General features: G+C 42.5%; 1 protein-coding gene across 5 annotated transcripts in view; it reads right to left on the reverse strand.

Moving 5' to 3' along the window:
* Window positions 1-26054, reverse strand: part of CALCOCO2 (calcium binding and coiled-coil domain 2) — a 137349-nt gene that overhangs the window by 47802 nt on the left and 63493 nt on the right. For all 5 annotated transcript variants that reach the window (XM_073608053.1, XM_073608050.1, XM_073608054.1 and 2 more), the window contains exons 9-13: window positions 24835-24914; window positions 19746-19830; window positions 12501-12596; window positions 8866-8937; window positions 8-115 (exon numbers count right to left, since the gene is read on the reverse strand). In XM_073608053.1, the coding sequence (XP_073464154.1) occupies window positions 8-115; window positions 8866-8937; window positions 12501-12596; window positions 19746-19830; window positions 24835-24914 (441 nt within the window). The remainder of the gene's footprint in view (window positions 1-7; window positions 116-8865; window positions 8938-12500; window positions 12597-19745; window positions 19831-24834; window positions 24915-26054) is intronic.

Consider the following 26054-nt stretch of genomic DNA (forward strand, 5'->3'; position numbering starts at 1 on the left):
TGCTTACCTGTTGTAAGGCCAGTTGCTGTTTTAGTTTGGATACATTGTCTTCTGCTCTTTTGAGCATTGTACTAGTCTTTGTTAAATTGCTCTCCAGGTCCAGTAACTTTCCTTTCTAAAATGATAAACATTTTTTGCTTAATAAGATGTTTCAAGTTATCTCCATCTTGAGACCTAGTGGGTACATCATAAAGATAATGAAGGTTTTTGTATAAAAAGTATCCTTACAAATGATCTTCATACAACTGCACAATAGCCTTATCATATATATATATATATATATATATATATATATATATATATATATATATATATATATATATATATATATATATTTATATATATATATATATATATATATTTATTAAAAGTGAGTGCTGCAAGTCAACCCTTCCTAGCAGCTACATATTTGGAAAAAATTAAACTAGTCTGCACTTATTATTTATGTATCCAAAATAAGAACTGTCTGTGCAAAGTGATTCAGTCCTCCCCTTGAAACTGGTAGTTTGAATCCAAAAGTAGAATTAGGCAGTATTTGACATTTTGGTAAACAAGGATCTGTTTCTACATTGCTGACCCATAATCATTGTTAGGGCAATGTCATCCAGTAGCTAGGATGAAGATACCTGTGCCCTTCAAAACAAGAAGATGTTTAAAATAAGAAGTTCTCAGTTCTATGGGCAATAGTAATAGAGCAGGGCCTGTTGTTTCAGGTTTAGGACAATATGGGCCCTGGGCATGGATCTCCCATTTAAGAAATAGTCTGGGCGATATTACATCTTATCATTTATAGTAAGTGGTGGGAGATCTAATATTTATGTTTAGTATTAGCCCTTTATATCTTTATAGACCTGACTTTATTTGGTTATCCATTATCATAGGATTTATGACCTTGGGTGTTGCAGCGAAGGTTATGGGAATAGTGAGGGAACTCAGTATATCTCCCTGCCTCAGTACATGATTGGACATCTAATTGAAATAGTGACTCCTTTCTATTAAGTGGGTATTTCCCATCATTGATATGCAAAGGAATGAGTAGTTAATAGGGCTTAGGTGCCGTATGTTAGATATATAGTATCTTTTCATGTGACAACACTGAAGAAATGACACTTTGTTACAATGTAAAGTAGTGAGTGTACAGCTTGTATAACAGTGTAAATTTTCTGTCCCCTCAAAATAACTCAACACACAGCCATTAATATCTAAACCGCTGGCAACAAAAGTGAGTACACCCCTAAGTGAAAATGTCCAAATTGGGCCAAAAGTGACAATATTTTGTGTGGCTGACATTGCCTTAACCCTCTTGGGCTTGGAGTTCACCAGAGCTTCACGGGTTGCCACTGGAGTCCTCTTTAACTCCTCCATGACGACATCACGGAGCTGGTGGATGTTAGAGACCTTGTGCTCCTCCACCTTTCGTTTGAGGATGCCCCACAGATGCTCAATAGAGTTTAGGTCTTGGCCAGTCCAGCACCTTTACCCTCAGCTTCTTTAGCAAGGCAGTGGTCATCTTGGAGGTGTGTTTGGGGTCATTATCATGTTGGAATACTGCCCTGTGGCTCAGTCTCCAAAGGGAGGGGATCATGCTCTGCTTCAGTATGTCACAGTACATGTTGGCATTCATGGTTCCCTCAATGAACTGTAGCTCCCCAGTGCCGGCAGCACTCATGCAGCCCCAGATCATGACACTCCCACCACCATGCTTGACTGTAGGCAAGACACACTTGTCTTTGTACTCCTCACCTGGTTGCCTCCACACATGCTTGACACTGTCTGAACCAAATAAGTTTATCTTGGTCTCATCAGACCACAGGAAATGGTTCCAGTTATCCATGTCCTTAGTCTGCTTGTCTTCAGCAAACTGAATGCGGGCCTTCTTGTGCATCATCTTTAGAAGAGGCTTCCTTCTGAGACGACAGCCATGCAGACCAATCTGATGCAGGGTGCGGCGCATGGTCTGAGCACTGACAGGCTGACCCACCCACCCCTTCAACCTCTGCAGCAATCATATGTCTATTTCCTTTCCCAAAGACAACCTCTGGATATGACGCTGAGCACGTGCACTCAACTTCTTTGGTCGACCATGGCGAGTTGCCATGTTGAACTTCCAGTGACCAGTATAAGAGAGTGAGAGCGATAACACCAAATTTAACACACCTGCTCCCCATTCACACCTCAGACCTTGTAAAGCTAATGAGTCAAATGACACCGGTGAGGGAAAATGGCTAATTGGGCCCAATTTGGACATTTTCACTTAGGAGTGTACTCACTTTTGTTGCCAGCGTTTTAGACATTAATGGCTGTGTGTTGAGTTATTTTGAGGGGACAGCAAATTTACACTGTTATACAAGCTGTACACTTAATAGTTTACATTGTAGCAAAGTGTCATTTCTTCAGTGTTGTCACATGAAAAGATATAATAAAATATTTACAAAAATGTGAGGGGTGTACTCACTTTTGTGAGATACTGTATTTGTAATCTCCTTTTGTAGTTGCTGTTCTGTCTGCCCCCACACCTGCCCAAGTAGAAGCATTGTGAAACTTTGGTCTTGGTTTCCGTCTCCCTTGTTGTGTGGACCTTCAGAGAGTTTGGTGAGCTTCAAATTGTTATATGGTGTTGGTTTCTTTATTTCTAATGTATGTTTGATAATCTCTATTTTTTGTTTGATTTTTGTTTTCAAAACTGTTCCCCTAACCCTCCTGAAGAAGCGGGTTCCCCCACGAAATGTGCTGAGGCGGATTTTCCTATGGCGAAAGCATCCCCAGCAAATGTAGAATTGTTTAAATAGAAACACCACAGTATATAACAGTACATTCAATGTATGGGGACTTTGCTCCCGTGGGGCAACATTTAAAGGGAAGCATTGCATGTAATTGTAATAACTTTTAATCTTTACTATCTTAAACATATATGTTGCTCAAAATAAAACATTTTTAATAGGGTGTAAAAGTGTCTTGGCACCCGAAAAATCCATATTTCTGCATTTTTCTAATTGTTCCAAGAGTATGAAGGTAGGCATGTGTGCTTCCTCGTCCATTGGCTGGAACACACTTATAGCTAATTTGGGTAGGTGGGTGGGCAGACCAGGCTTTGTAATTTACAACTTAGCAAACTGTCAATTAAAGCCAACTAACAAAAGTGTGTTAGTTCCAGAATGGGTAAGTTTGTGAAGCAGAGCAGAGGTGTGCAGAGGAAGCGTCAAACAGGAACATCTTCACATGGAGAAAAATTCAGCTGGTCCCTACTGAACCAGTGGGATTTCAATCCAGCTATGGCCATCTTAAAGCTGGATACACACTATACAGCTTTTGTTGTTTGATTTCCTTTAGATTTACCTTCAACTATGTAGTGCAAGGGCCTGTCTGATTGCATACAAAAAGTGTTTATGTTTGACCTCATATTATATGGTTTTGGTAAATCTAAAGGAAAAATTCTGAAGAAAATTGTATAGTGTGTATCCAGCTTTAGGCTCGAGATTTTTGTGGTTTTCTCTGTGTAATTTCCACATATCTGGTCACACTGTAGGATATTAGCATGTAGTATTCTGCCAGAATATTGAAGCCAATGGACATTTGGTCATTTGGCTACACATGGAGATGTGAGGAGTTTGCTTGTATTCACTTTTTTTGTTGTAGGAGTCCTTTATCAAGATGCATCCAGACAATGGGTGTTATTTATGAAAGGCAAATCCACTTTGCACTACAAGTGCAAACTACAAGTGCAAATTGCACTTGAAATTGCCCTGAAAGTGCACTTGGAAGTGCAGTCGCTGTAGATCCGAGGGGGACATGCAAGGAGAATAAAAAAAAGCATTTTAGCTTGCACATGATAAAATCAGCAGAGCTTCCACCCATTTCAGATCTACCCCTCAGATTTACAGCGACTGCACTTCCAAGTGCACTTTCAGTGCAATTTCAAGTGCACTGTGCACTTGTAGTTTGCACTTGTAGTGCAAAGTGGATTTGCCTTTCGTAGATAACCCCCACTGTCTTATATTACAGTATATGTTGCTAGAGAAGGAAGTAAGGGAATACAGTGGAACCTTGGATTACGAGCTATTCCGTTCCAGGAGAATGCTTGTAATCCAAAGCACTTGCATATCAAAGCGAGTTTCCCAACAGAAGTCAATGGAAACAAAGATAATTTGTTCCACATTGACTTCTATTGCATGCAATATCGAATGAGGCCAGAGGTTGGGGGGGGGGCACTGGAGAGACTCGGAAATACTCGGAGAGCACTCAGATGCACTTGGAAACACTCGGGAACTGAGTATTCCCGAGTGTTTTTGAGTATTTCCGAGTGTTTCCGAACGGCTCCGAGTGTCACCGGCGCCCCCGCACCTCTGGCCAAATGCGGTACTGCACGCCACAGAGGCTTTAGTTCCTGCTAGTTTTGCAAGACAACACTCGCGAACCAAGTCAGGATTTAAAAAAAAGAATTGCTCGTATTGCGAAACTCGTTACTCGCAATCCGAGATTCCACTGTATTGTCACCAGTTATTTCAGAACCAAATAGTGAGAAGTTGCTGGAATACAATTGTTTGGCCCATTCCTTTGTTGATCAGGGGTGCCTCAGATTTGGTGAAATTCAGCCACTGATTCAGATGTGATCTGAGCTGGCTTTATCTGGCAACTCTTCAGTCAGATTTGAATTTGATTTCCTCTGTGCAGTTTCTACGTCTCTGGTCACACTAAAGTCCATTTCACACGGAGCAGATTCCATCCTGATCAGCAGGGGATCATCTCACAGATCTCCTGCTGATTGGGGCAGAGTGGGCAGATGACAAATTCAGTTTGTGCAGAGAGGACACAGAACAAAGCCCGCTTTACTCTATGGACAGCGAGGAAAACCAGACTAATGCCGCGTACACACTATCGGACATTCCGACAACAAAATCCATGTTTTTTTTCCAACGGATGTTAGGTCAAACTTGTTTTGCATACACACGGTCACACATATCTTGTCAGAAATTCTGAACGTCAAGAAGGCAGAGACGTACAACACGTACGACGAGCCGAGAAAAATTAAGTTCAATAACCATTGCGGCTCTTCTGCTTGATTCCGAGCATGCGTGGCACTTTGTGTGTCGGAATTGTGTACACACGATCGGAATTTACAACAACGGGTTTTGTTGTCGGAAAATTTGAGATCCAGATCTCAAATTTTGTGTGACGGAAATTCCAATGGAAAATGTCCGATGGAGCCTACACATGGTCGGAATTTCCGTCAACAAGCTCCCATCGAACATTTTCAGTCGGAAAATCTGACCGTGTGTACGGGGCATTAGTCTTTTTACATCTGACTACCCTCGGATCCAATCTGCCTAAATGGAGGAGGACGGATCTCCTTTCTTTTTTTTTTAGCAGACCAGATCGGACTTTGAGGTAGGCGGGTATAAATGGATACAAGTCCGTTTACACCTGCCTTTCCATTGGAATATATGGACCTACCGGTCAGGTCCGCCTGAAAAACTGAGAGGCGGACCTGTTGCTATTGTCCATGTTTAATGGGCCTTAAGCTGCGGGAAACAAGCTTGTGGTATCCTGACAATGGCCTGTTGGGTCCCTCCCACTGCAACCTAGAATTAAACACTGCTTCTATTTAGCTGTCAATCAATACATAGTTGCCAGTAAACGAGGGGGGCCAAGCAAAAGTGCTGCGTAGGCAACCCTGTCTGTCGCTGGCAACATGGGCATAAAATTCCAAAATAGGATTTTCTAACATAACTGTGTAGCCAGTACCTGCAGATAACTTTTCTGCCTTAAAAGACGTGTCCCTCTTGTGCGCTATAGATCCTTAAAGCTGTATTCATTCTATAAGCATATCTAACTTTTGGAGAGGTTGCAGCAGTGGATTTTTACCTGTCCTCCCACAATGCCATGCTTTTAATCTCTTTTTAAAGCACAAGAGTTTGTAGGGTATTTTAATTTACTGATTTTTTGGATACGTTTTAAAATCTAGAGTTAATGAAGAATAGAGTAGCTGTAATTGTGCACCGGTGAAATATTTGTGATTAAAAAAAAGCATAGACACCACCAAATCTTCAGCATGCATTGCTACGCACAAGACACAGATGGCAACTGACACTGCAATATTATTCATATCTGTAATGACTTTATCACCTCCTGGTTCATTAATATTGTATAAGGCTGGGTTTACACATATGCGAATTGGATGCGGTTTTCCCCGCATCCAATTTTTATGACAGGCAAGTGTCACACAGGTCCGGGGTGGCTGCGGTCTGGATTGAAAAAGGATCCGATGCATATTTGGGTCAGATTCGGGTGCGAATTCAGGCAAAAATTCGGACCTGATTCGCACCTGAACCGGTGAACAGGGACGCATTGGACCCCAGGCAGGAACCCTCCACCGCCTAAATATCGTATTTATTGGCATATAACACGCACCTTAACTTTAAGAGGGAAGTTTTAGGAAAAAAAATTTAATTTTAAAATAAGGGACAGTGCCCATCAATGCAGCCTTATCAGTGCCCATCAATGCAGCCTCACCAGTGCCCATCAATGCAGCCTGATCTATGCCCATCTGCAGCCTCTAATATGCCCATTATTGCAGTCTGTTTAGTGCCCATCTGCAGCCTCTAACATGCCTATCTGCAGCCTCTAATGTGCCCATTATTGCAGCCTGTTTAGTACACATCTGCAGCCTCTAATGTGCCCATTATTGCAGCCTGTTTAGTGCCCATCTGCAGCCTCTAACATGCCCATCATTGCAGCCTGTTTAGTGCCCATCTGCACCCTCTAATGTGCCCATTATTGCAGTATGTTTAGTATCCATCTGCAGACTCACCTTTGCCGATGATTGCAGCCGCGCCAGTGCTGGATTACACAGATCCGCGATCTCCTACTGCCTCGGAGTGAAAGGAGGGGACGAGCGCTGCTGGATTACACACAGCCGCAATCTTCTGTGTATCCGGCGCTCAGTCACTCACAGTCCCACCGGCTCATATGATGGACAGAACAGTGGTCCAATGCCTGACCAGGGGGGGGAGGGACTGCGTGTGACTGAGCGCCGGATACACAGGAGATCGCGGCTGTGTGTAATCCAGCAGCGCTCGTCCCCTCCTTCCACTCCAAGGCAGAAGGGATCGGCGTATAAAACGCACACACGATTTCCCCCTGATTTTCAAGGGGGAAAGGGTGCGTGTTATATGCCAATACGGTATGTGAACCCGGCCTAAAAAACTTTAAAGTGGACCTTAACTCAAAAGTGAAATTGCTGCTCATTTCCTCCCCACCTCCATGCCTAACACTTTTGACTTTTTTTTTTTTACAGGAATGACGTGCACTTAGGCATGCCCCTTGCCCACATCCCCCGCCAGCTGCCTCCAGGGACACGTTACATGTCCCAGGAGGCAGCAGAACCAGTCCCTCATCACCTCCTGCATGTGCAGCGGAGAGACAGCTGTGATTCCTCATGAACTCAAAGTCAGCTCCCATATCCATAATGGCGAAGCCGGGGACCCGCAGCAGTAAGAAGAACAAGTTGCAGGAAGACAGCACTGGACCCCAGACAATGGCTAAGTGCCTTATGCCTCGTACACACGATCGGACTTTCCACCAACAAAACCGTGGAATTTTGTTCAAAAGGCACTGGCTCAAACTTGTCTTACATACACACGGTCACACAAATGTTGGCCAACAATTACGAACGTAGTGACGTACTAGACGTACTTCGTGTTTTTTTGGCTCTTTAGCGCCACCCTTTGGGCTCCTTCTGCTAATTTCGTGTTAGTAGAAGTTTAGTGAGTGTTTTCACATTTTTTATTTAGCGCTTTTCAGTTCGCGCTTTTCATTTTGTGCTTTTCAGTTCGTTTCTGAACGTCCGTTCGTCAACCAGACATGTTGCGGAATTGGAGAAGATAACGTGTTATTTATTATTGGCCTTGGAGTTATTGCTTTGACATTATTTTTTTGGTTAAATAATGATTTGATTTGGTATATTTTCTATATTTTTTGGATGCATATAATGTACTTTTTGGTTAAGTTCTATTGGCAGATAGCATGTCTAATTTTTTTTTTTTTTTTTAATGCACAATAAAAAAAATTGTGGAGAATAATACTTGGCTATGTGTTTTACTTCAAATGACAGTTTGGGAGGAGGCAGTTACATTATAAAAAATACAATGTAAAATTGACAAGGGACACCAACATACCGTATTTGTATCTTTGATCTTAAAAACTACGGGACAATGGTGTTGTGGTAACTTGCACAAATAAAAAAAAAACCATAATAATATTATTCTTGATATCACTAGAAAAAAAAGCCTTTGAAAATGTGTTTGCAATAACTCCATCAGTATCACCAGCAAAGCAGCTTCATTATTATCCCATAAAGAAGAAGAGAATTGTGCGCTGCATTTTGAGATTTCATAATTTGCCACGTCACGAATGTTCATTCTCCATTACGAACGCTAGTTTACAAGCTTCTGCTTCCGAGCATGCATGTTTGTACTTTGGACTTTTGTGCGACAGACTTGTGTACACACGATTGGAAAATCCGACAACACACATTTCTTGGCGGAAAGTCCAACAACAATTGTCCGATGGTGCATACACACGGTCGGATTTTCCGCCAACATCCTCACATCCAACATTTCCAGTCGGAAAGTCCGATCGTGTGTACGGGGCTTTATTTTCAAGTCAGCAACTATAGTATTTGTAGCTGTTAACTCTTTTCACTCTTTTAAAAAAAATAAAAAGTCAAGTTCCTCTTTAACTTGCTGCACACATACTGTACATTTACAATGTATGGACATGTATTCATTTTAACAGGTATATTCCAAATACAAACGTTTTTGTTGCAGAATAGTGGATAGATGGTCAGTGCACAGATTATTACTTTACCTCTTCCTTCAGTGAACGCTGAAATTCCTCTTTCTGCCTCTTGTCTGATTCCAAAGTACTTGTTTGCACCTTCTATATAAAAGTACAGAATTAACCAGATGATTGTCACTGTAATACTTTCACCCAATCAGTACGGTTATTGGCCATATCTAGAAAAGGCTAATAAACTCCAGTTTCATTAACAGGATATTACAATTTCCCTCTTTGTAACAACAATGCCAAGTGTACTCGGTTTGTAATAAAGGTTCCCATGATTCTCATTGCTGCATTCTGTAATTAACTCACTGGCTTTAACCCTTAACAGAGCCTAAAGTCAAATTACATGCAGGACTGGCATTTGTCATCTTGTTAGACAGTAAAGCTGACCATACAATTGAAAATGTTCAAATAAATGTTCCTGCAAAATTTTCATATTAAAATTCTCAGCACATTTGATCACTTGACGAATATCCTTAGAAAGTACAGCAGTACCTTGGTTTGCGAGTAACGTGGTATACAAGCCTTTTGCAAGACGAGCAACATTTTTTAAATTGTAACTTGATATGCGAAAGCTGTTTTGCAAGACGAGCAGTAGAAGAATCACCATTTTAATGTAAAAAAAAAATTAGAATTACGCTCACAATGTATATACCGCATTAAGGAGTCTGGTGCTCATCCATGTAAAGCCGCTGGTGTATACAGTACTGTATGTGGCCAGGAATCCGGGGCGCTGGTGGCTCCTAGTGCTTTCTGGAGAACTCGCAGACACTCCCAGCTGGGTGGGTCGGGTGTAACACGAGTTCTTCAGAAAGCACCCCCGCACCTCTGGCCACATACAGAAATGTTTACACCAACGCCCCCGCACCTCTGGCCACATATAGTACTGCATACACCAGCGCCCCCGCCCCTCTGGCCACATACAGTAATGTATACACCAGCGCCCCTGCACTTCTGGCCACATACAGTAATGTATACACCAGCACCCCCGCACCTCTGGCCACATACAGTAATGTATACACCAGCGCCCTTCCCTGCACCTCTGGCCACATACAGTACTGCATACACCAGTGCCCCGCACCTCTGGCCACATACAGAAATGTATGCACCAGCGCCCCCGCACCTCTGGCCACGTAGAGTAATGTATACACCAGCGCCCCCGCACCTCTGGCCACATACATTACTGCATACGCCAGCGCCCCAGCACCTCTGGCCACATACAGTAATGTATATACCAGTGCCCCCGCACCTCTGACCACATACAGTACTGCATACATCAGTGCCCCGCACCTCTGGCCACATACAGAAATGTATGCACCAGCGCCCCCACACCTCTGGCCACATAGAGTAATGTATACACCAGCGCCCCCGCACCTCTGGCCACATAGAGTAATGTATACACCAGCGCCCCCGCACCTCTGGCCACATACATTACTGCATACGCCAGCGCCCCAGCACCTCTGGCCGCATACAGTAATGTATATACCAGTGCCCCCGCACCTCTGACCACATACAGTACTGCATACACCAGCACCCCCCCACCTCTGGCCACATACAGTAATGTATACACCAGCGGCTTTAATGGATGAGCACCAGACTCCTTAACGTGGGATATACATTGTGAGTGTAATTCCAATTTTTTTTACATTAAAACTGTGATCCTTCTACTGTTTGTATTGCCCCTGGACCTCTGGCCACATACTGTATACACCATACAATTTATACTGTACTGTATTTTGTATTGCCGTAATCATTTTTATATGAATAAATGGTTGTGGAACGAATCATCTGAGTTTCCATTATTTCCTATTGGGAAATTGGCTTTGATATACTGTACGAGTGCTTTGGATTACAAGCATGTTTCTGGAAAATAAATTATGCTCGCAAGCCAAGGTATTACTGTACTTTAAAATTTTGTTTGCTTTTAACATTTGATTTTAGAATGAAAGTCATTTCTCAAAATGTAAAACAGATACACTGTTAGAAATTTGTTCGAGAAAATTTACCATCCTGCTCCTTTACATTTTCTTGTCACTGTGGTTGAAAATGACCATCAATTTGACCCCAATAATGATTAGAAAATCTAACAAAGGTTAAAACAAACATTTCAAACAAAATTTACTAGTGTATGGCCAGCTGTAGGGAACAACTGAATTATCATGTACCAGGAACAATGGAATTGGTAAATTAGGATAAAGTAATGTGGAAATTAACATCTCATAGCAGTAAATTTCATCTACCTATGCCCTGTCTGGCTAAAAAAATCTGTACAACTCTTCTGGATGGAATATGAATGGCTAGATGGATGAGCACAGGGGGAACATCCGAACAGCAGTACTGCCATTCTGAGATTAGCATTAGCAGATTTAGATACACATAGGATCATCATATATGAATACAAGTGGTCAATATAGTGAACTTGGTGTAGACTTATTCACTCTAAGGTCATTACAGAGGACAAAGGAGCACTCTTGTTGGTTAGACCCCCCCTGTACTGACCCCCCCCCCCATGATCCCCTTCCTGCAGCACTGCTGGCTGGCCTCCCCTCCTCCCGGCTACAGCTGCTGGGGTGGGGAATCGGTGGTCAGGATGGAGAGCGGGGAGGAAGGGGGGCGGATAAACATTTCATGTTGACCAGCCCTTTCCTAAATGAACACAGTGAGCGATCGCTACCAATCGCTCCTGTGTTCATTCATCATTGAAGTATAGTACAGTTTACTATGCTTCAGCTTGTGAATGAATAGGCTTCCATTCATTCATCTGCAGTGCAGCTAAGGTCTGTTTATACCTTTGATGTTTCACCAAAGCACCCCCACACAAAAAAAACAAAAATAAAAACATAGTAGAACTTGCAGACACTCCCAGCTGGGTGGGGCGGGTGTAACACGTGTTCGGAGCACCTGGAAGTGTCAACTGTTCCCGAGTGTCTCTGAGTTCTTCAGAAAGCACCCCCGCACCTCTGGCCACATACAGAAATGTATACACCAGCGCCCCCGCACCTCTGGCCACATACAGTGATGTATACACCAGCACCCCCGCACCTCTGGCCACATACAGTACTGCATACACCAGTGCCCCTGCACCTCTGGCCACATACAGTAATATATACACCAGCGGCCCCACACCTCTGGCCACATACAGTACTGCATACACCAGCACTCCCACACCTCTGGCCACATACAGTAATGTATACACCTTGTTCACACGGGGCATATTACATATTTTACCATTGAGAGGCTATGTTTACCTTCTGTGCAGCCCTGTGCAGGCAGTCCCATTAATGTCAATTGGGAAGCAATGGTTGCACAGACACAGCCGCTGCTCCTGCGTAGGTATGAGTGCATGTCCCTGATCTTACACTGTCTACTTTGCACCTGCACCCACACAAATGTCAGCTTGATAGCATCGACTGAATCCGTGCAACCGCTGTATTAATTGACATGACTAGGACTGCCTGCACAGGGATACATGGAACACCTGTGCATCCCCATGCATGTAAACACAAGCGTATGCCTTATGTGACTGAGGCCTTAGTAGGAATTTAAGAGGAATTTTGTAAATTATGTTGTTGTGTATCCTTGACTTTTTTTTACTGCACCCCCAGATTAGGCAGGCTAGATCTGGCCCTGATCATAGCCACAGAAGTTGGCATACAAACCTCAAGCTTAGCTGTCAGTTTGGTGACCTCTTCTTTAAAGTTATTAGAAAGAGCACTGAGGTTCTGTATTGCTTGCAGCTTGGCTTCATTCTCACTCTGTAACAAAAGAGAGTAACATATTGATTGTGGTCACAGATGGAAGTACCCATCATATTGCAATCCTGCATATTTTCCTGCCTTAGTATTTGTATCGTTTCCTGTATTAAGAGCATTCCTGTTTATTATTGCACAACATATACAGTATATAATGATTTTTGGTTGATTTTGTTCATTTTGTCCTCAATGGAACTGGCAATCCAGCTAGGGTGGGCTTGTTTCCAGCAGACGTCTTTTGTTTTCCTACCCAAAACTGGGGCTGTGGGTATCCTCTTCCCTACATAATAGCAATTAATACCAACACTAATATCAAATGTCAGTATGCCAAATGTGGTTAACAATGATCTATCAAAATCATTGGGAAGGTAATACTCTATCCAAGGTAACCATATACAGTTGTGCTCATAAGTTACAGAATTTATGATTTCTTGGCCATTTTTCAGAGAATATGAATGATAACACAAAAACTTTTCTTTCACTCATGGTTATTGTTTGGCTGAAGCCATTTATTATCAATCAACTGTGCTTACTTTTTTAAAATCATAATCACAACAGAAACTACCAAAATGACCCTGATCAAAAGTTTACATACCCCAGTTCTCAATACCGTGTATTGCCCCCTTTAACATCAATGACAGCTTGAAGTCTTTTGTGGTATTTGTGGATGAGGCTCTTTATCTTCTCAGATGGTAAAGCTGCCCATTCCTCTTGGCAAAAAGCCTCCAGTTCCTGTAAATTCTTGGGCTGTCTTGGGCTGTCTTGCATGAACAATGATATTGAGGTCAGGAGACTGAGATGGCCACTACAGAACCTTCACTTTATTCTGCTGTAGTCAATGACAGGTCGACTTGGCCTTGTGTTTTGGATCATTGTCATGTTGGAATGTCCAAGTACGTCCCATGCGCAGCTTCCTGGCTGATGAATGCAAATGTTCCTCCAGTATTTTTTGATAACATGCTGCATTCATTTTGCCATCAATTTTGACCAAATTTCCTGTGCCTTTGTAGCTCACACATCCCCAAAACATCAGCGAACCACCTCTGTGTTTCACAGTAGGAATGGTGTACCTTTCACCATAGGCCTTGTTGACTCCTCTCCAAATGTAGCGTATATGGTTGTGGCCACAAAGCTCAATTTTGGTCTAATCACTCCAAATGACTTTGTGCCAGAAGGTTTGAGGCTTGTCTCTGTGCTGTTTGTCGTATTGTAAGCGGGATACTTTGTGGCATTTGCGTAGTAATGGCTTTCTTCTGGCGACTCGACCATGCAGCCCATCTTTCTTCAAGTGCCTCCTTATTGTGCATCTTGAAACAACCACACCACATGTTTTCTTAGAGTCCTGTATTTCACCTGCAGTTATTTGTGGGTTTTTCTTTGCATCTCAAACAATTTTCCTTGCAGTTGTGGCAGAAATTTCAGTTTGTATACCTGACCGTGGTTTGGTTTCAACAGAACCCCTCATTTTCCACTTCTTGATTAGAGTTTGAACACTGCTGATTGGCATTCTCGATTCTCAATTTCTCAATTCCGCAGATCCTTTGACAATTCTTTTGCTTTCCCCATGACTCAGAATCCAGAAACGTCAGTGCAGCACTGGATGAAAGATGCAAGGATCTGTCAGGAGTCCAGAAACTCATTGACCTTTTATACACATACACTAATTACAAGCAAACAGATCACAGGTGAGGATGGTTACCTTTATTAGCCATTCAAAACCCTTTGTGTCAACTTGTGTGCATGTTATCAGGCCAAAATCACCAGGGTATGTAAACTTTTGATCAGGGACATTTGGGTAGTTTCTGTTGTCATTATGATTTTAAAAGAGTAAACACAGTTGATTGATAATAAATGGCTTCAGGCAAACACTAACCATAAGTGAAATAAATGCTTTTGTATCGTCATTCATATTCTCTGAAAAATGAGCACAACTGTATGTTCGAAGGTATATATCCTATCATTTAAGACAGGGGTCAGTAACCTTTTTTCACTTAAGGGCTGGATTCAATGTATGTGAATTCATGGAGGGCTGCATTCACCTGCTAATAAATTAAGATAATAATAAAATACCTAACATGTTATGCTTTAAAATTGCGCAAACTCGTGGAATGGCGATAAACTACGGTACTTAATCTCCATAGGCGACGCTTTAAAAATTTCTACTGGTTACAAGTTTAGAGTTACAAAGGAGGTCTAGTACTAGAATTATTACTCTCTCTCTAACGATCGCAGCGATACCTCACATGTGTGGTTTTAACACTGTTCACATTTGCGGGTGTGCCTACGTATGCGTTCGCTTCTGCGCGTGAGCACGGAGGGATGGGCGCTTTAAAAAAACTGTTTTTTCTTATTTATTTGATTTTTATTTTTTATACTGTCCATTATTTATTTATTTTTAATCACTTTTATTGCTGACACAAGCAATGTAAACATCCCTTGTGACAGTAATAGGCAGAGACAGGTACTCTTTATGGAGGGATCGGGGGTCTATAAGACTCCAAATCACGCCTTTGCACTTAATTCATCACGTGCACTTACGGGCCCTACATTTAAGCAGGCCGTAGGTTGCCGACCCCTGATTTAAGATATAAATGTATTTTTTGGATGAAAACAGTATTTGAATTTGACTTGATATCATCCTTTTGTACATAAGAGCTCAGGCTATGTGAAGTAGAAGAAGCACAAGGATCAAATCAGGTGTACCGCAGAGCTTGTGCTAGCAGGTTAATAAACTCCCATATACAGTATGGAGTTTAGCTTTAATACAGGATGATACCTCCTTTTATTACTATGATGAAACCGCCTCTCTAATGTTGGAATGAGCAAATGTACAGTTGTAGTAACATTACTTTCTAGAAGTATGTTTATAGAAGCGTCAGAGTGTAAATGGGTGCTTTAATAATTCATAACCCCTTCTCATTTCTCATCACCAAAAAAGAAAAAAAATCCTCACCTGTGGTGCTGTACTTCTAACTTACCACCAGAGTTACTGGTAAAATTATTTCATTTCAGTGGAGGTAAAGTAAAGCCCTGTGCTGCAGTATTAATTACCGTATACATGGAAAAATTGCAATGCAAAAAACTCACATAATAATCGTTTTTCTTCATGCACTCAAAATGTATGAAGATGATCATTTAGAGGCAAATAAATTGCACCTTGGTATAAATTAAAAAATACAGTACAACAAAATACAAAAAAAGGAACACAAGGGGACACCAGCTAAGTGCAGCATCAATGGGTTTATTACAGTTAAAAAAGCCAAATGCAAACTCACAGAAATCTAAAATCAAAGAGCTTATCTGCAGCCATGCCACATTCGATGGAAGACGTCCACCGGAAGAGCCACTTGTGACAGCAAACCGTGTGCTGTCAATACGGAAAACAAGGCCAATGTTCCAGGAAGTGAGGAGAGCTATTGTGGGACACAAGGCAGGATGTGATGTCACACCTGGGCTGGGCTGGTTGCTATGGTAGAACTCCTATTGGCTCCTTTCTCAAACCATTGAGTGACTCTTCCATTGGATGGCTTCCATCCAATGTGGCATGGCTGCAGATAAGCTCTTTGACTTTATATATCTGTAAGCTTGCATTTAGCTTTGTAATCATAATAAACCCATTGATGCTGCACTTAGCTGGCGCCCCCTTCCTTTTTTAGTAATTTCAGAGATTTGTTCCTGTCTCAGGTAGATCTGCCTACTGCAGTACAACACCTTTCCTATGGGATTTTTATGAACTACCTATGCTTTGCAAGCATATCTTCACATTTATCCGGGGGGTATAGGCTAACTTATGTGGATGGCGCATTAGCATTTGTTTGCACCACAATTTCAATTGTTGTTAGTTCTAAATGTACATACTACACTGAAACATGATACAGAAAAGGTAAGGAAGATGATAACTGCCCCTAAAATGAATAAACAGAAGAAAACAATTGTATTCCTTGTAAGGGGTATTTGAGCCCCCAATAAGGGAAACTGGTGTTAGTGGAGGAGTCCGAATGTGAAGGAGAAGCTGAGAAGTGGATCCTTCATAAATTCAATTATTCAATATTTCTTATTCAATATTTACTGCTCACATAATAGTATAAAAACACAGCAATGCATTTCATTACACTACACTAGCCACTTCCTCAGGATGATGCATAAAACACTGATAAACAAAAATGCAGCATCCTGAGGAAGTGACTAGTGACATGCCATGAAACGCATTGACAGTGTTTTTATACTATTCTGTGAGCAATAAATATTACATTTATGAAGAATCCACTTCTCAGCTTCTCCTTTACACCTCTGCTGACACCACTAGAGGTCGACCGATATATTGGCCGATATTTGGCCTTTAAGAAATCGGCATCGGCCGATTATTATTCAAATTAGGCTAATTAACACAGCGGCGCAGCTGCTACACTATACCTGGCCCGCTATCATTCCCGCCCGCGGAGATAAGTGTGGATTAGTTGCCTTGAGACCTCTGACTGTCCTCTGTGTTTTATAATAAAAAAAAATCAGCAATACAGCTCTGACCTCATAAGAGAGCCACCCGGCGCTCAGGAGACTCGTCACTCGCTGCCTCTCTCCTCCTCCGTCATTCGCGGAGGAGAGAGGCATTTTTGGATAAAAGTAAGGGAGGGCTATAACCCCTATCAGTTTTTTGCCATCTGTGTCCCATTGGAGAGATTTTCCTTCACTTCCCTTCACTTTCTCTCCCACGGCCCACCCACTGCACTTGTTGGATGAGGAGAAGAGAGAGGTGGCAGCCGGCGAGTCACGTGCAGGGCTAGTCTTAAAGAGGTATATAACAAACTATTTATTTATAATAAAAAATTCAGCTATATATAGACACTTTACAGATGACATTTTACAGCCACCTCTCTGTACCACCCTCCTCCACAGCCACCTCTCTGTAGTGTACCCCGTACCCCCCCTCTACAGCCACCTCTCTGTACCCCCCTCCTCCACAGCCACCTCTCTGTACCCCCCTCCTCCACAGCCACCTCTCTGTAGTGTACCCCCCTCCTCCACAGCCACCTCTCTGTAATGTACCCCGCCCCTCCTCCACAGCCACCTCTCTGTACCCCCCTGCTCCACAGCCACCTCTCTATACCCCCCTCCTCCACAGCCACCTCTCTGTAGTGTACCCCCCCCCCCACAGCCACCTCTCTGTACCCACCCACCTCCACAGCCACCTCTCTTCACCCCCTCTCCTTCACAGCCACCTCTCCGTAGTGTACCCCCCCCCCACAGCCACCTCTCTGTACCCACCCTCCTCCACAGCCACCTCTCTTCACCCCCTCTCCTCCACAGCCACCTCTCTGTAGTGTACCCCCCTCCTCCACAGCCACCTCTCTGTACCCCCTCCTCCATAGCCACCTCTCTTCACCCCTTCTCCTCCACAGCCACCTCTTTGTAGTGTACCCCCCTCCTCCACAGCCACCTCTCTTCACCCTCTCTCCTCCACAGCCACCACTCTGTAGTGTACCCCCCTCCTCCACAGCCACCTCTCTGTACCCCCCTCCTCCACAGCCACCTTTCTGTAGTGTACCCCCCCTCCTCCACAGCCACCTCTCTGTAGTGTATCCCCCTCCTCCACAGCCACCTCTCTGTACCCCCCTCCTCCACAGCCACCTCTCTGTGTACCCCCCTCCTCCACAGCCACCTCTCTGTGTACCCCCCTCCTCCACAGCCACCCTGTCTGTGTACCCCCCTTCTCCACAGCCACCTCTCTGTGTACCCCCCTCCTCCACAGCCACCTCTCTGTGTACCCCGTACCCCCCCACCTCCACAGCCACCTCTCTGTAGTGTACCCCGTACAAAAAAGAAAAATCAGCCTAAAATATCAGGCCGCAAAAATCGGCATCATATATCGGCCATCGGCCGGCCCGATTTCTAAATATCGGCATCGGCCAGAGAAAAACCCATATCGGTCGACCTCTAGACACCACTTTCCCATTTTTTGGGACTCAAAAACCTCTTACTGTGAATATACCAGAATCTAGAGACTGCAGTGCGTAGGATCAGCCGGATCTCCCCATCATGCATTAAGTGTAACCGTTCTCTGTGTAGGGACAGTTATATTACTTGCAGGCTTTCACTCCAGGTTGTGTAATCCCCCATTAGGGAGCTCAACAACCTCACAGATGGAAGTACACCATTGCATTTTACCTCCTCTTCTTACATTTCATCCAACCATCTAATAAACCACAACGCTATATGGAACTTTCCCACGGCCTCTGTCTTCTTCTCTTTTTTCTTGGAGGCACCCCAGTTATGTTCTTTTATTCCTTGTTAGTTCTGTCCTGGAAGCCAGTGTTAATTTTAGTCTTAAGACTAAAGTGGCATTTTAGTTTTAGTCCCATTTTAGTCTTCCGCAATTGTTTTAGTTTTAGTCGTATTTAGTCGACTAAATCTTCAGTACATTTTAGTCGACTAAAATGTCCTACGTTTTAGTCGACTAAAATCTCCAGTACATTTCAGTAATTGCAATTTAGTTTTAGTCATAGTCTTTTGACTAAAATGGCATTTTAGTTTTAGTCTCATTTTAGTCTTTTGACTAAAATGGCTTTTAGTTTTAGTCGTATTTTAGTCATCTCAATTGTTTTAGTTTTAGACTAAAATAGTATTCATTTAGTATTCATTTAGTCGACTAAAATGTTTTAGTCATTTTAAATCAACATTGCTGGAAGCAGTTAGGCCCAGAATTTATTTAGGACTCGCATTCCCTGACTAGTAGATTCTAGACTGATTTGTAGTTTCTAAAAGTCTAAATCCAGGAACAAAAATTGTATGTACAGCGGCTAACTAATCTTTAGATGTGGTGGCTGCATTCATTTTCTATGTTTTTTCCTTTATTTTCATTGGCTGCTCCTGCCGGTAACACACTTCATGTCCTCAGCAGGAAGTGTGTTAGGACTACAGAACCCCCCCCCCCCCCATTCTTATCTCCATAACATAGGGAGGGGTTTTCTGTAGTTTACAAAGGTGAACTGGGCAAGACTGGAAAGCCTGCTTCAGCGAAAAACTGCAGAGTTTTGCACACTTTCAATGTTATGAATAACAGATTAAAATGGCCAAATAATAGAAATTCATTGTTAGGTTTTACATACACTTTATAGAAAATCTTTGAGAAACAAAATCCAGAGATCAGAAACTCACCTGCAGCTGTTTATTTTCAGCCTCAATTTTTTCCAGATCCATCATCTTTTGCTTTAATTCTTTATCTAAATCCTGCACTTTTTTCCTGTTTTCGGAAAAAAATAAATGTATGTTTGCATGTTTATGGTAATATATGGTCTTTAAAAGTAGAACTAAAGCTCAAACTTTTTTTTTTTTCATTTTTGGATAAAAGTAAGGGAGGGCTATAACCCCTATCAGTTTTTGGGGTTTTTTTGCCATCTTTGTCACATTGGAGAGATTTCCCTTCACTTCCTGTCCCACAGACAAAACACAAATGAAGACTGGAGACCAATCTGTGCTCATCAATATAGAAATCATCTACTGTTGGTTTAGAAAAAACACACCATGCATGGCATTAAAATTCATAAAAGCCTACAAGCATGATGGAATAAATATATCAGAGGAACACTTGACATGCTGAGGACAAAAAATATTTTAAAAAGTGCGCTTTCTTAATTTGTTTATTTTACAATTTTTAATATTCGTTTACAAAATCTTGTAGGCTTTTATGAATAATTGCCATGCATGGTGTGTTTTTTTCTAAACCAGCAGTAGAGGATTTCTAGATTAATAAGAACAGATTGGTCTCCAGTCTTCATTTGAGCTCTAGTGTCTACTCATGGTGGGTGTCATTTTCTTGTAGATTCCTTGTTTTTCAAGGAATCCTTGATCACGTGAATGGAACAGTCTATAAGTCTGTTCTTTGGCGTTGCACATCTATGCTCCTGTTCCCCTGGTGACGCTCTGTGACGCGAAACACGTTGAGTGGAGCCACGAACGTGTGATGTCACACACACCCCTGTTGCCGGTTATCGGCGAGGCTCCATGCTGCTTGAATGCTTTTGATCCTCCTGAACCATGTGAGTAACTTGTGGTGTTTTGTTTTTAACAAGTAATGTATACTAGTAGTATTCACGCTATATGCGGCCTATGTTCCTTTTCCTCTATGGCGGCTATCTTAGATGGATCCAAGGTTGTGGCGATGGTATTGGTGTATATCATATGTTGAAACCCAGTAGGCCATAATGATTCTATATAGAGACACCCGGAGGTATCTATTACTACTGTGTGTATGCTTGATCTCTGTAATTGTGGATCACGACCATCTGGTAAGTGGCTTGATTAAATTCTGATACTCTGTTGATTTGTACATGTTTGATGAATCAGGTGTGTGGTTTGCAAAGATTGCTGATAGAACAGATTATATTAGATTTTCATGTGGAGAAAGGCTGCACTTAGCAGCTCTTGGCAATAGTCGGCATGAACGGTATCACATAGAAAGATACATCCTTTTAAAGTGGTTGTAAATCCTGAATAAGTCCTTATTCAGACCCTCTTACATTTTTCACTCTTTGTTATATTGCAGCCATTTGCTAAAATCATTTAAGTTCATTTTTTTCCTTATTAATGTACACACAGCACCCCATATTGACAGAAAAACACAGAATTGTTGACATTTTTGCAGATTTTTTAAAAAAAGAAAAACTGAAATATCACATGGTCCTAAGTATTCAGGCCCTTTGCTGTGACACTCATATTTAACTCAGGTGCTGTCCATTTCTTCTGATCATCCTTGAGATACTTCTACACCTCCATTTGAGTCCAGTTGTATTTGATTATACTGATTAGACTTGTTTAGGAAAGACCTTACAGCTCACAGTGCATGTCAGAGCAAATGAGAATCATGAGGTCAAATGAACTGCCTGAAGAGCTCAGAGACAGAATTGTGGCAAGGCACAGATCTGGCCAAGGTTACAAAAAAATTTCTGCTGCACTTAAGGTTCCTAAGAGCACAGTGGCCTCCATAATCCTTAAATGGAAGACATTTGTGACGACCAGAACCCTTCCTAGAGCTGACCGTCCAGCCAAACTGAGCTATCGGAGAAGAGCCTTGGTGAGAGAGGTAAAGAAGAACCCAAAGATCACTGTGGCTGAGCTCCAGAGATGCAGTCGGGAGATGGGAGAAAGTTGTAGAAAGTCAACCATCACTGCAGCCCTCCACCAGTCGGGGCTTTATGGCAGAGTGGCCCGACGCAAGCCTCTCCTCAGTGCAAGACACATGAAAGCCCGCATGGAGTTTGCTAAAAAACACCTGAAGGACTCCAAGATGGTGAGAAATAAGATTCTTTGGTCTGATGAGACCAAGATAGAACTTTTTGGCCTTGATTCTAAGCGGTATGTGTGGAGAAAACCAGGCACTGCTCATCACCTGTCCAATACAGTCCCAACAGTGAAGCATGGTGGTGGCAGCATCATGCTGTGAGGGTGTTTTTCAGCTGCATGGACAGGACAACTGGTTGCAATCGAGGGAAAGATGAATGTGGCCAAGTACAGGGATATCCTGGACGAAAACCTTCTCCAGAGTGCTCAGGACCTCAGACTGGGCCGAAGGTTTACCTTCCAACAAGACAATGACCCTAAGCACACAGCTAAAATAACGAAGGAGTGGCTTCACAACAACTCTGTGACTGTTTTTGAATGGCCCAGCCAGAGCCCTGACTTAAACCCAATTGAGCATCTCTGGAGAGACCTAAAAATGGCTGTCCACCAACGTTTACCATCCAACCAGACAGAACTGGAGAGGATCTGCAAGGAGGAATGGCAGAGGATCCCCAAATCCAGGTGTGAAAAACTTGTTGCATCTTTCCCAAAAAGACTCATGGCTGTATTAGATCAAAAGGGTGCTTCTACTAAATACTGAGCAAAGGGTCTGAATACTTAGGACCATGTGATATTTCAGTTTTTCTTTTTTAATAAATCTGCAAAAATGTCAACAATTCTGTGTTTTTCTGTCAATATGGGGTGCTGTGTGTACATTAATGAGGGAAAAAAATGAACTTAAATGATTTTAGCAAATGGCTGCAATATAACAAAGACTGAAAAATTTAAGGGGGTCTGAATACTTTCCGTCCCCACTGTATACCCAGTGACGTGACTGGCCTCAGGCGATACACAGAGATGAAACAAATCCTCCCACATAAGTTGTGCCTGTCTATCTGCAATCTTCTCTTCATCCGTTCAAAGTCCAGAATTTATATAGCTTTTCCGAGCTTTCAGAAAGCAGGGAGCAGACAGCTGAAATTTCACTCCGCAGAGCCCCTCTTTTACACAGCACACAGGAACAGAGCTAAGTCTGTCAATCCCAGGCTGTGTGCGGGAGCTCCCTCCCCTGTCACCTTTATTTCTGTCAGGAAGTGACTTATGCTGATAGCAGAGGAACAAAGCAATAGACAGAAATTACACTCATGCCGCGTACACACGAGCGGACTTTACGGCAGACTTTGCCCGGTTGACTGGATTTCGTCAGACAATTCGATCGTGTGTGCACTCCAGCGGACTTTGTTTTCTCAAAAGTTGGACGGACTTAGATTTGAAACATGTTTTAAATCAATCTGTCGAAATCGAGTCCGGTCGAAAAGTCCGCTCGTCTGTATGCTAGTTCGACGGACAAAAAGCCACGCTAGGGCAGCTATTGGCTACTGGCTATGAACTTCCTTGTTTTAGTCCGGTCGCACGTCATCACGTACGAATTCGACGGACTTTGGTGGATTGTGTGTAGGCAAGTCCGTTCATTGAGAAAGTCCGTCGTAAAGTCCGCCGTAAAGTCCGACCGTGTGTATGCGGCATTGGTGCTCTGGACTGAGATAAGTATACATGATAGGAGGATGTGCTTTGTTCATATTTCATGGCCAAGGTTTACAACCACTTTACCCAAAATGTGTTGCTATAAATTTGGATAGAGTGCAAATTGTGTAAGCTTTTGTCAGACTTTACCATGGGAGCTACAGGCAATATAAGCACTTTTCTAGTACTCTGCGGGAAGCAGTGTTGCCAACCGCCAGTATTTTTACTAGCAGCCAGTAAAAAATGGGCACTTTTCTCCTGCCAGTAAATACCAGTGAAAGAAAAAGGTTGCCAGTAAAAAATATGGCTGTGACGCTTGATCGAGACCATCCAAGTGCCTGCTACAGTGTGTTTGGACTGCAGTGTGTCGCGTGAAGTTATGGTGCAAGTTATGGTGCAAGTTATGGTGCAAGGGAATGGAGCAGCCGGAGTCTCATGTGCAGGTCTGTGGAATGGGAGGAAGACAAGCCGGGAGTGGGTTGAAGGGACCACCTGGCATGGAGAGAGAGGGTCACTGTGACTCAGGACAGGAGGTGTCATGTTGGTAAGGTGCCATCACCATCTGTGCTGTTGCACACTGCTGTCAATGTCACTGTGAGAGTCAACTGCATGTGTGTGCGCCGCCCATTCTAATTTCTTGCCCTCCTGGGTCCTGTCCCTGAGCTACTTGTTTACTATACGGAAAATAAAATAAATAATATGTTTTTGCCTTAAATCACTTTGCTAATTGCATATTGTACTTGTTTGTAGCCTAAATACTGAAATTAGCACCTAAAACTGTCATTTTGTAACTTTTAAATATGCCAGTAAAAAGTTGACTGTGCCAGTAAATTTTGGGTGTCGTGTCAGTAAATTTCAATCTGGTAGGTTGGCAACACTGGCGGGAAGGTAAGAACATCTAAGTATTATTTGCTGTTTGTGTCTCCATTAAAGAGATTTCTCCACACCTTCTGTCTCGGCACCCATACAGGAAGTGATGGAACAGCTCCTTAATCAGGACACAGACAGCAAAATAGTAGAAGTACTCTCATAAATAAATGTAATTGGCAAAGTTGCAAGTTTATTGAGCATAAAACTGTCTATATTTATCTGAGATATTATATTATAACTGAATACTAACATTTATAGGTAAAGTTGATCCAGGGAAAATCCGATTGCCTCTCGGGGGATCAGGAAGGAATTTTTTCCCCTGCTGTAGCAGATTGAATCCTGCTTTGCTGGGGTTTTTTGCCTTCCTCTGGGTCAAATGTGAGTAAAGGATTGTGTATATGGCATTGTATGGTTTTTTCCCCCCTTTATTGGTTGAACTAGATAGTCTGGCGTAATTTTTCAACCAGACTAACTATGTAAATATTATATTAAGTATATGTATGATGCCACATTAAGTAAACAGAATTCAGTAGTATGCAATATATGCAAAGAGCCATCATTTACTTATACATACAGTAGCAGCTCTGATTCTTGGTTCTTTCTCAACCACGACTCATTTTCCGATTCAAGGTTCTTCACTTTGATTTGCAAATCCTGATCAATTGGACAAATACATTACTTCAGTTTAGATGCTGATAATGTGTGACTTCAATAAACTACTTGTCAACTAAGGTACATTGATAACTGACATGAACACAAGCGGGTAAAGTGGTAAGGACCAGGCCTATTCTGACACTTCTCTCCTACATAAAAAAAATCTTTTTTGCTAGAAAACTACTTTGAACCCGCAAACATTATACATTATTTTTTTAGCAGAGGCCATAGAGAATAAAATGGCAGGCGTTGCAATTTTTTATGTCACACGGTATTTGCTCAGCGGTTTTTCAAATGCACAAGTACCAGCCCAATTTTCAGCTTTCAGCGCTGTCACACTTTGAATGACAACTGCGCGGTCATGTAACGCTGTACCCAAATTAAACTTTTATAATTTTTTCACAAAAATAGAGGTTTCTTTTGGTGGTATTTAATCACAACTGTGTTTTTTATTTTTTGCTAAATAAACGAAAAAAGACCGAAAATGTAAAAAAAAAAATGTTTTTCTTAGTTTCTGTCAGAAATTTTTGTAAAGACCGTAAGTACATTTTCTCCTTCACTGATGTGCGCTTATGAGGTTGCACTGATGGGCAATGACAAAACTCTGTAGCTCTGATGAGGAGGCACTAATATGCACTGATAGGCGGCACCTATGGGCAATGATAGGGGGCACAGATAGGCGGCACTGATAGGCACTAATGGGCGGCACTGATGAGCAGGCACTGAAAGGCAGCACTGACTTGAATCATTGATGGGCACTAATTGGCATCACTGATGGGCACAGATTGGCGTTACTTCTGGGCACCTACTGGCATCACTGCTGGGCACTGTTGGGGCTGCACTGATAATCAGGGCACTGATTACCTATACAGGTTTCCCCTGTGAGGAGATGCCGCTGATTGGCTCTCTTCTCCAAAACATTCTGTCAGTGTGAGGCGAGGAGTAAACATATGAAAACAAGGCATTTTCTTGTTTACATATGATCAGCTGTGATTGGACACAGCTGATCACATGGGTAAAGAGCCGTGTCATCAGCTCTTTACGGAGATTGAGCTTTGCGCATTGTCCCAGGGGCACAGCGTGCCCGCGACCGCCGCGTTTGCGCACCCGACAGGGGCAACATCATGTTTTAGTAAAATA

This window comes from Aquarana catesbeiana, linkage group LG12 (assembly GCF_042186555.1).
Source record: "Aquarana catesbeiana isolate 2022-GZ linkage group LG12, ASM4218655v1, whole genome shotgun sequence".
NCBI classification, from domain to species: Eukaryota; Metazoa; Chordata; class Amphibia; order Anura; family Ranidae; genus Aquarana; species Aquarana catesbeiana.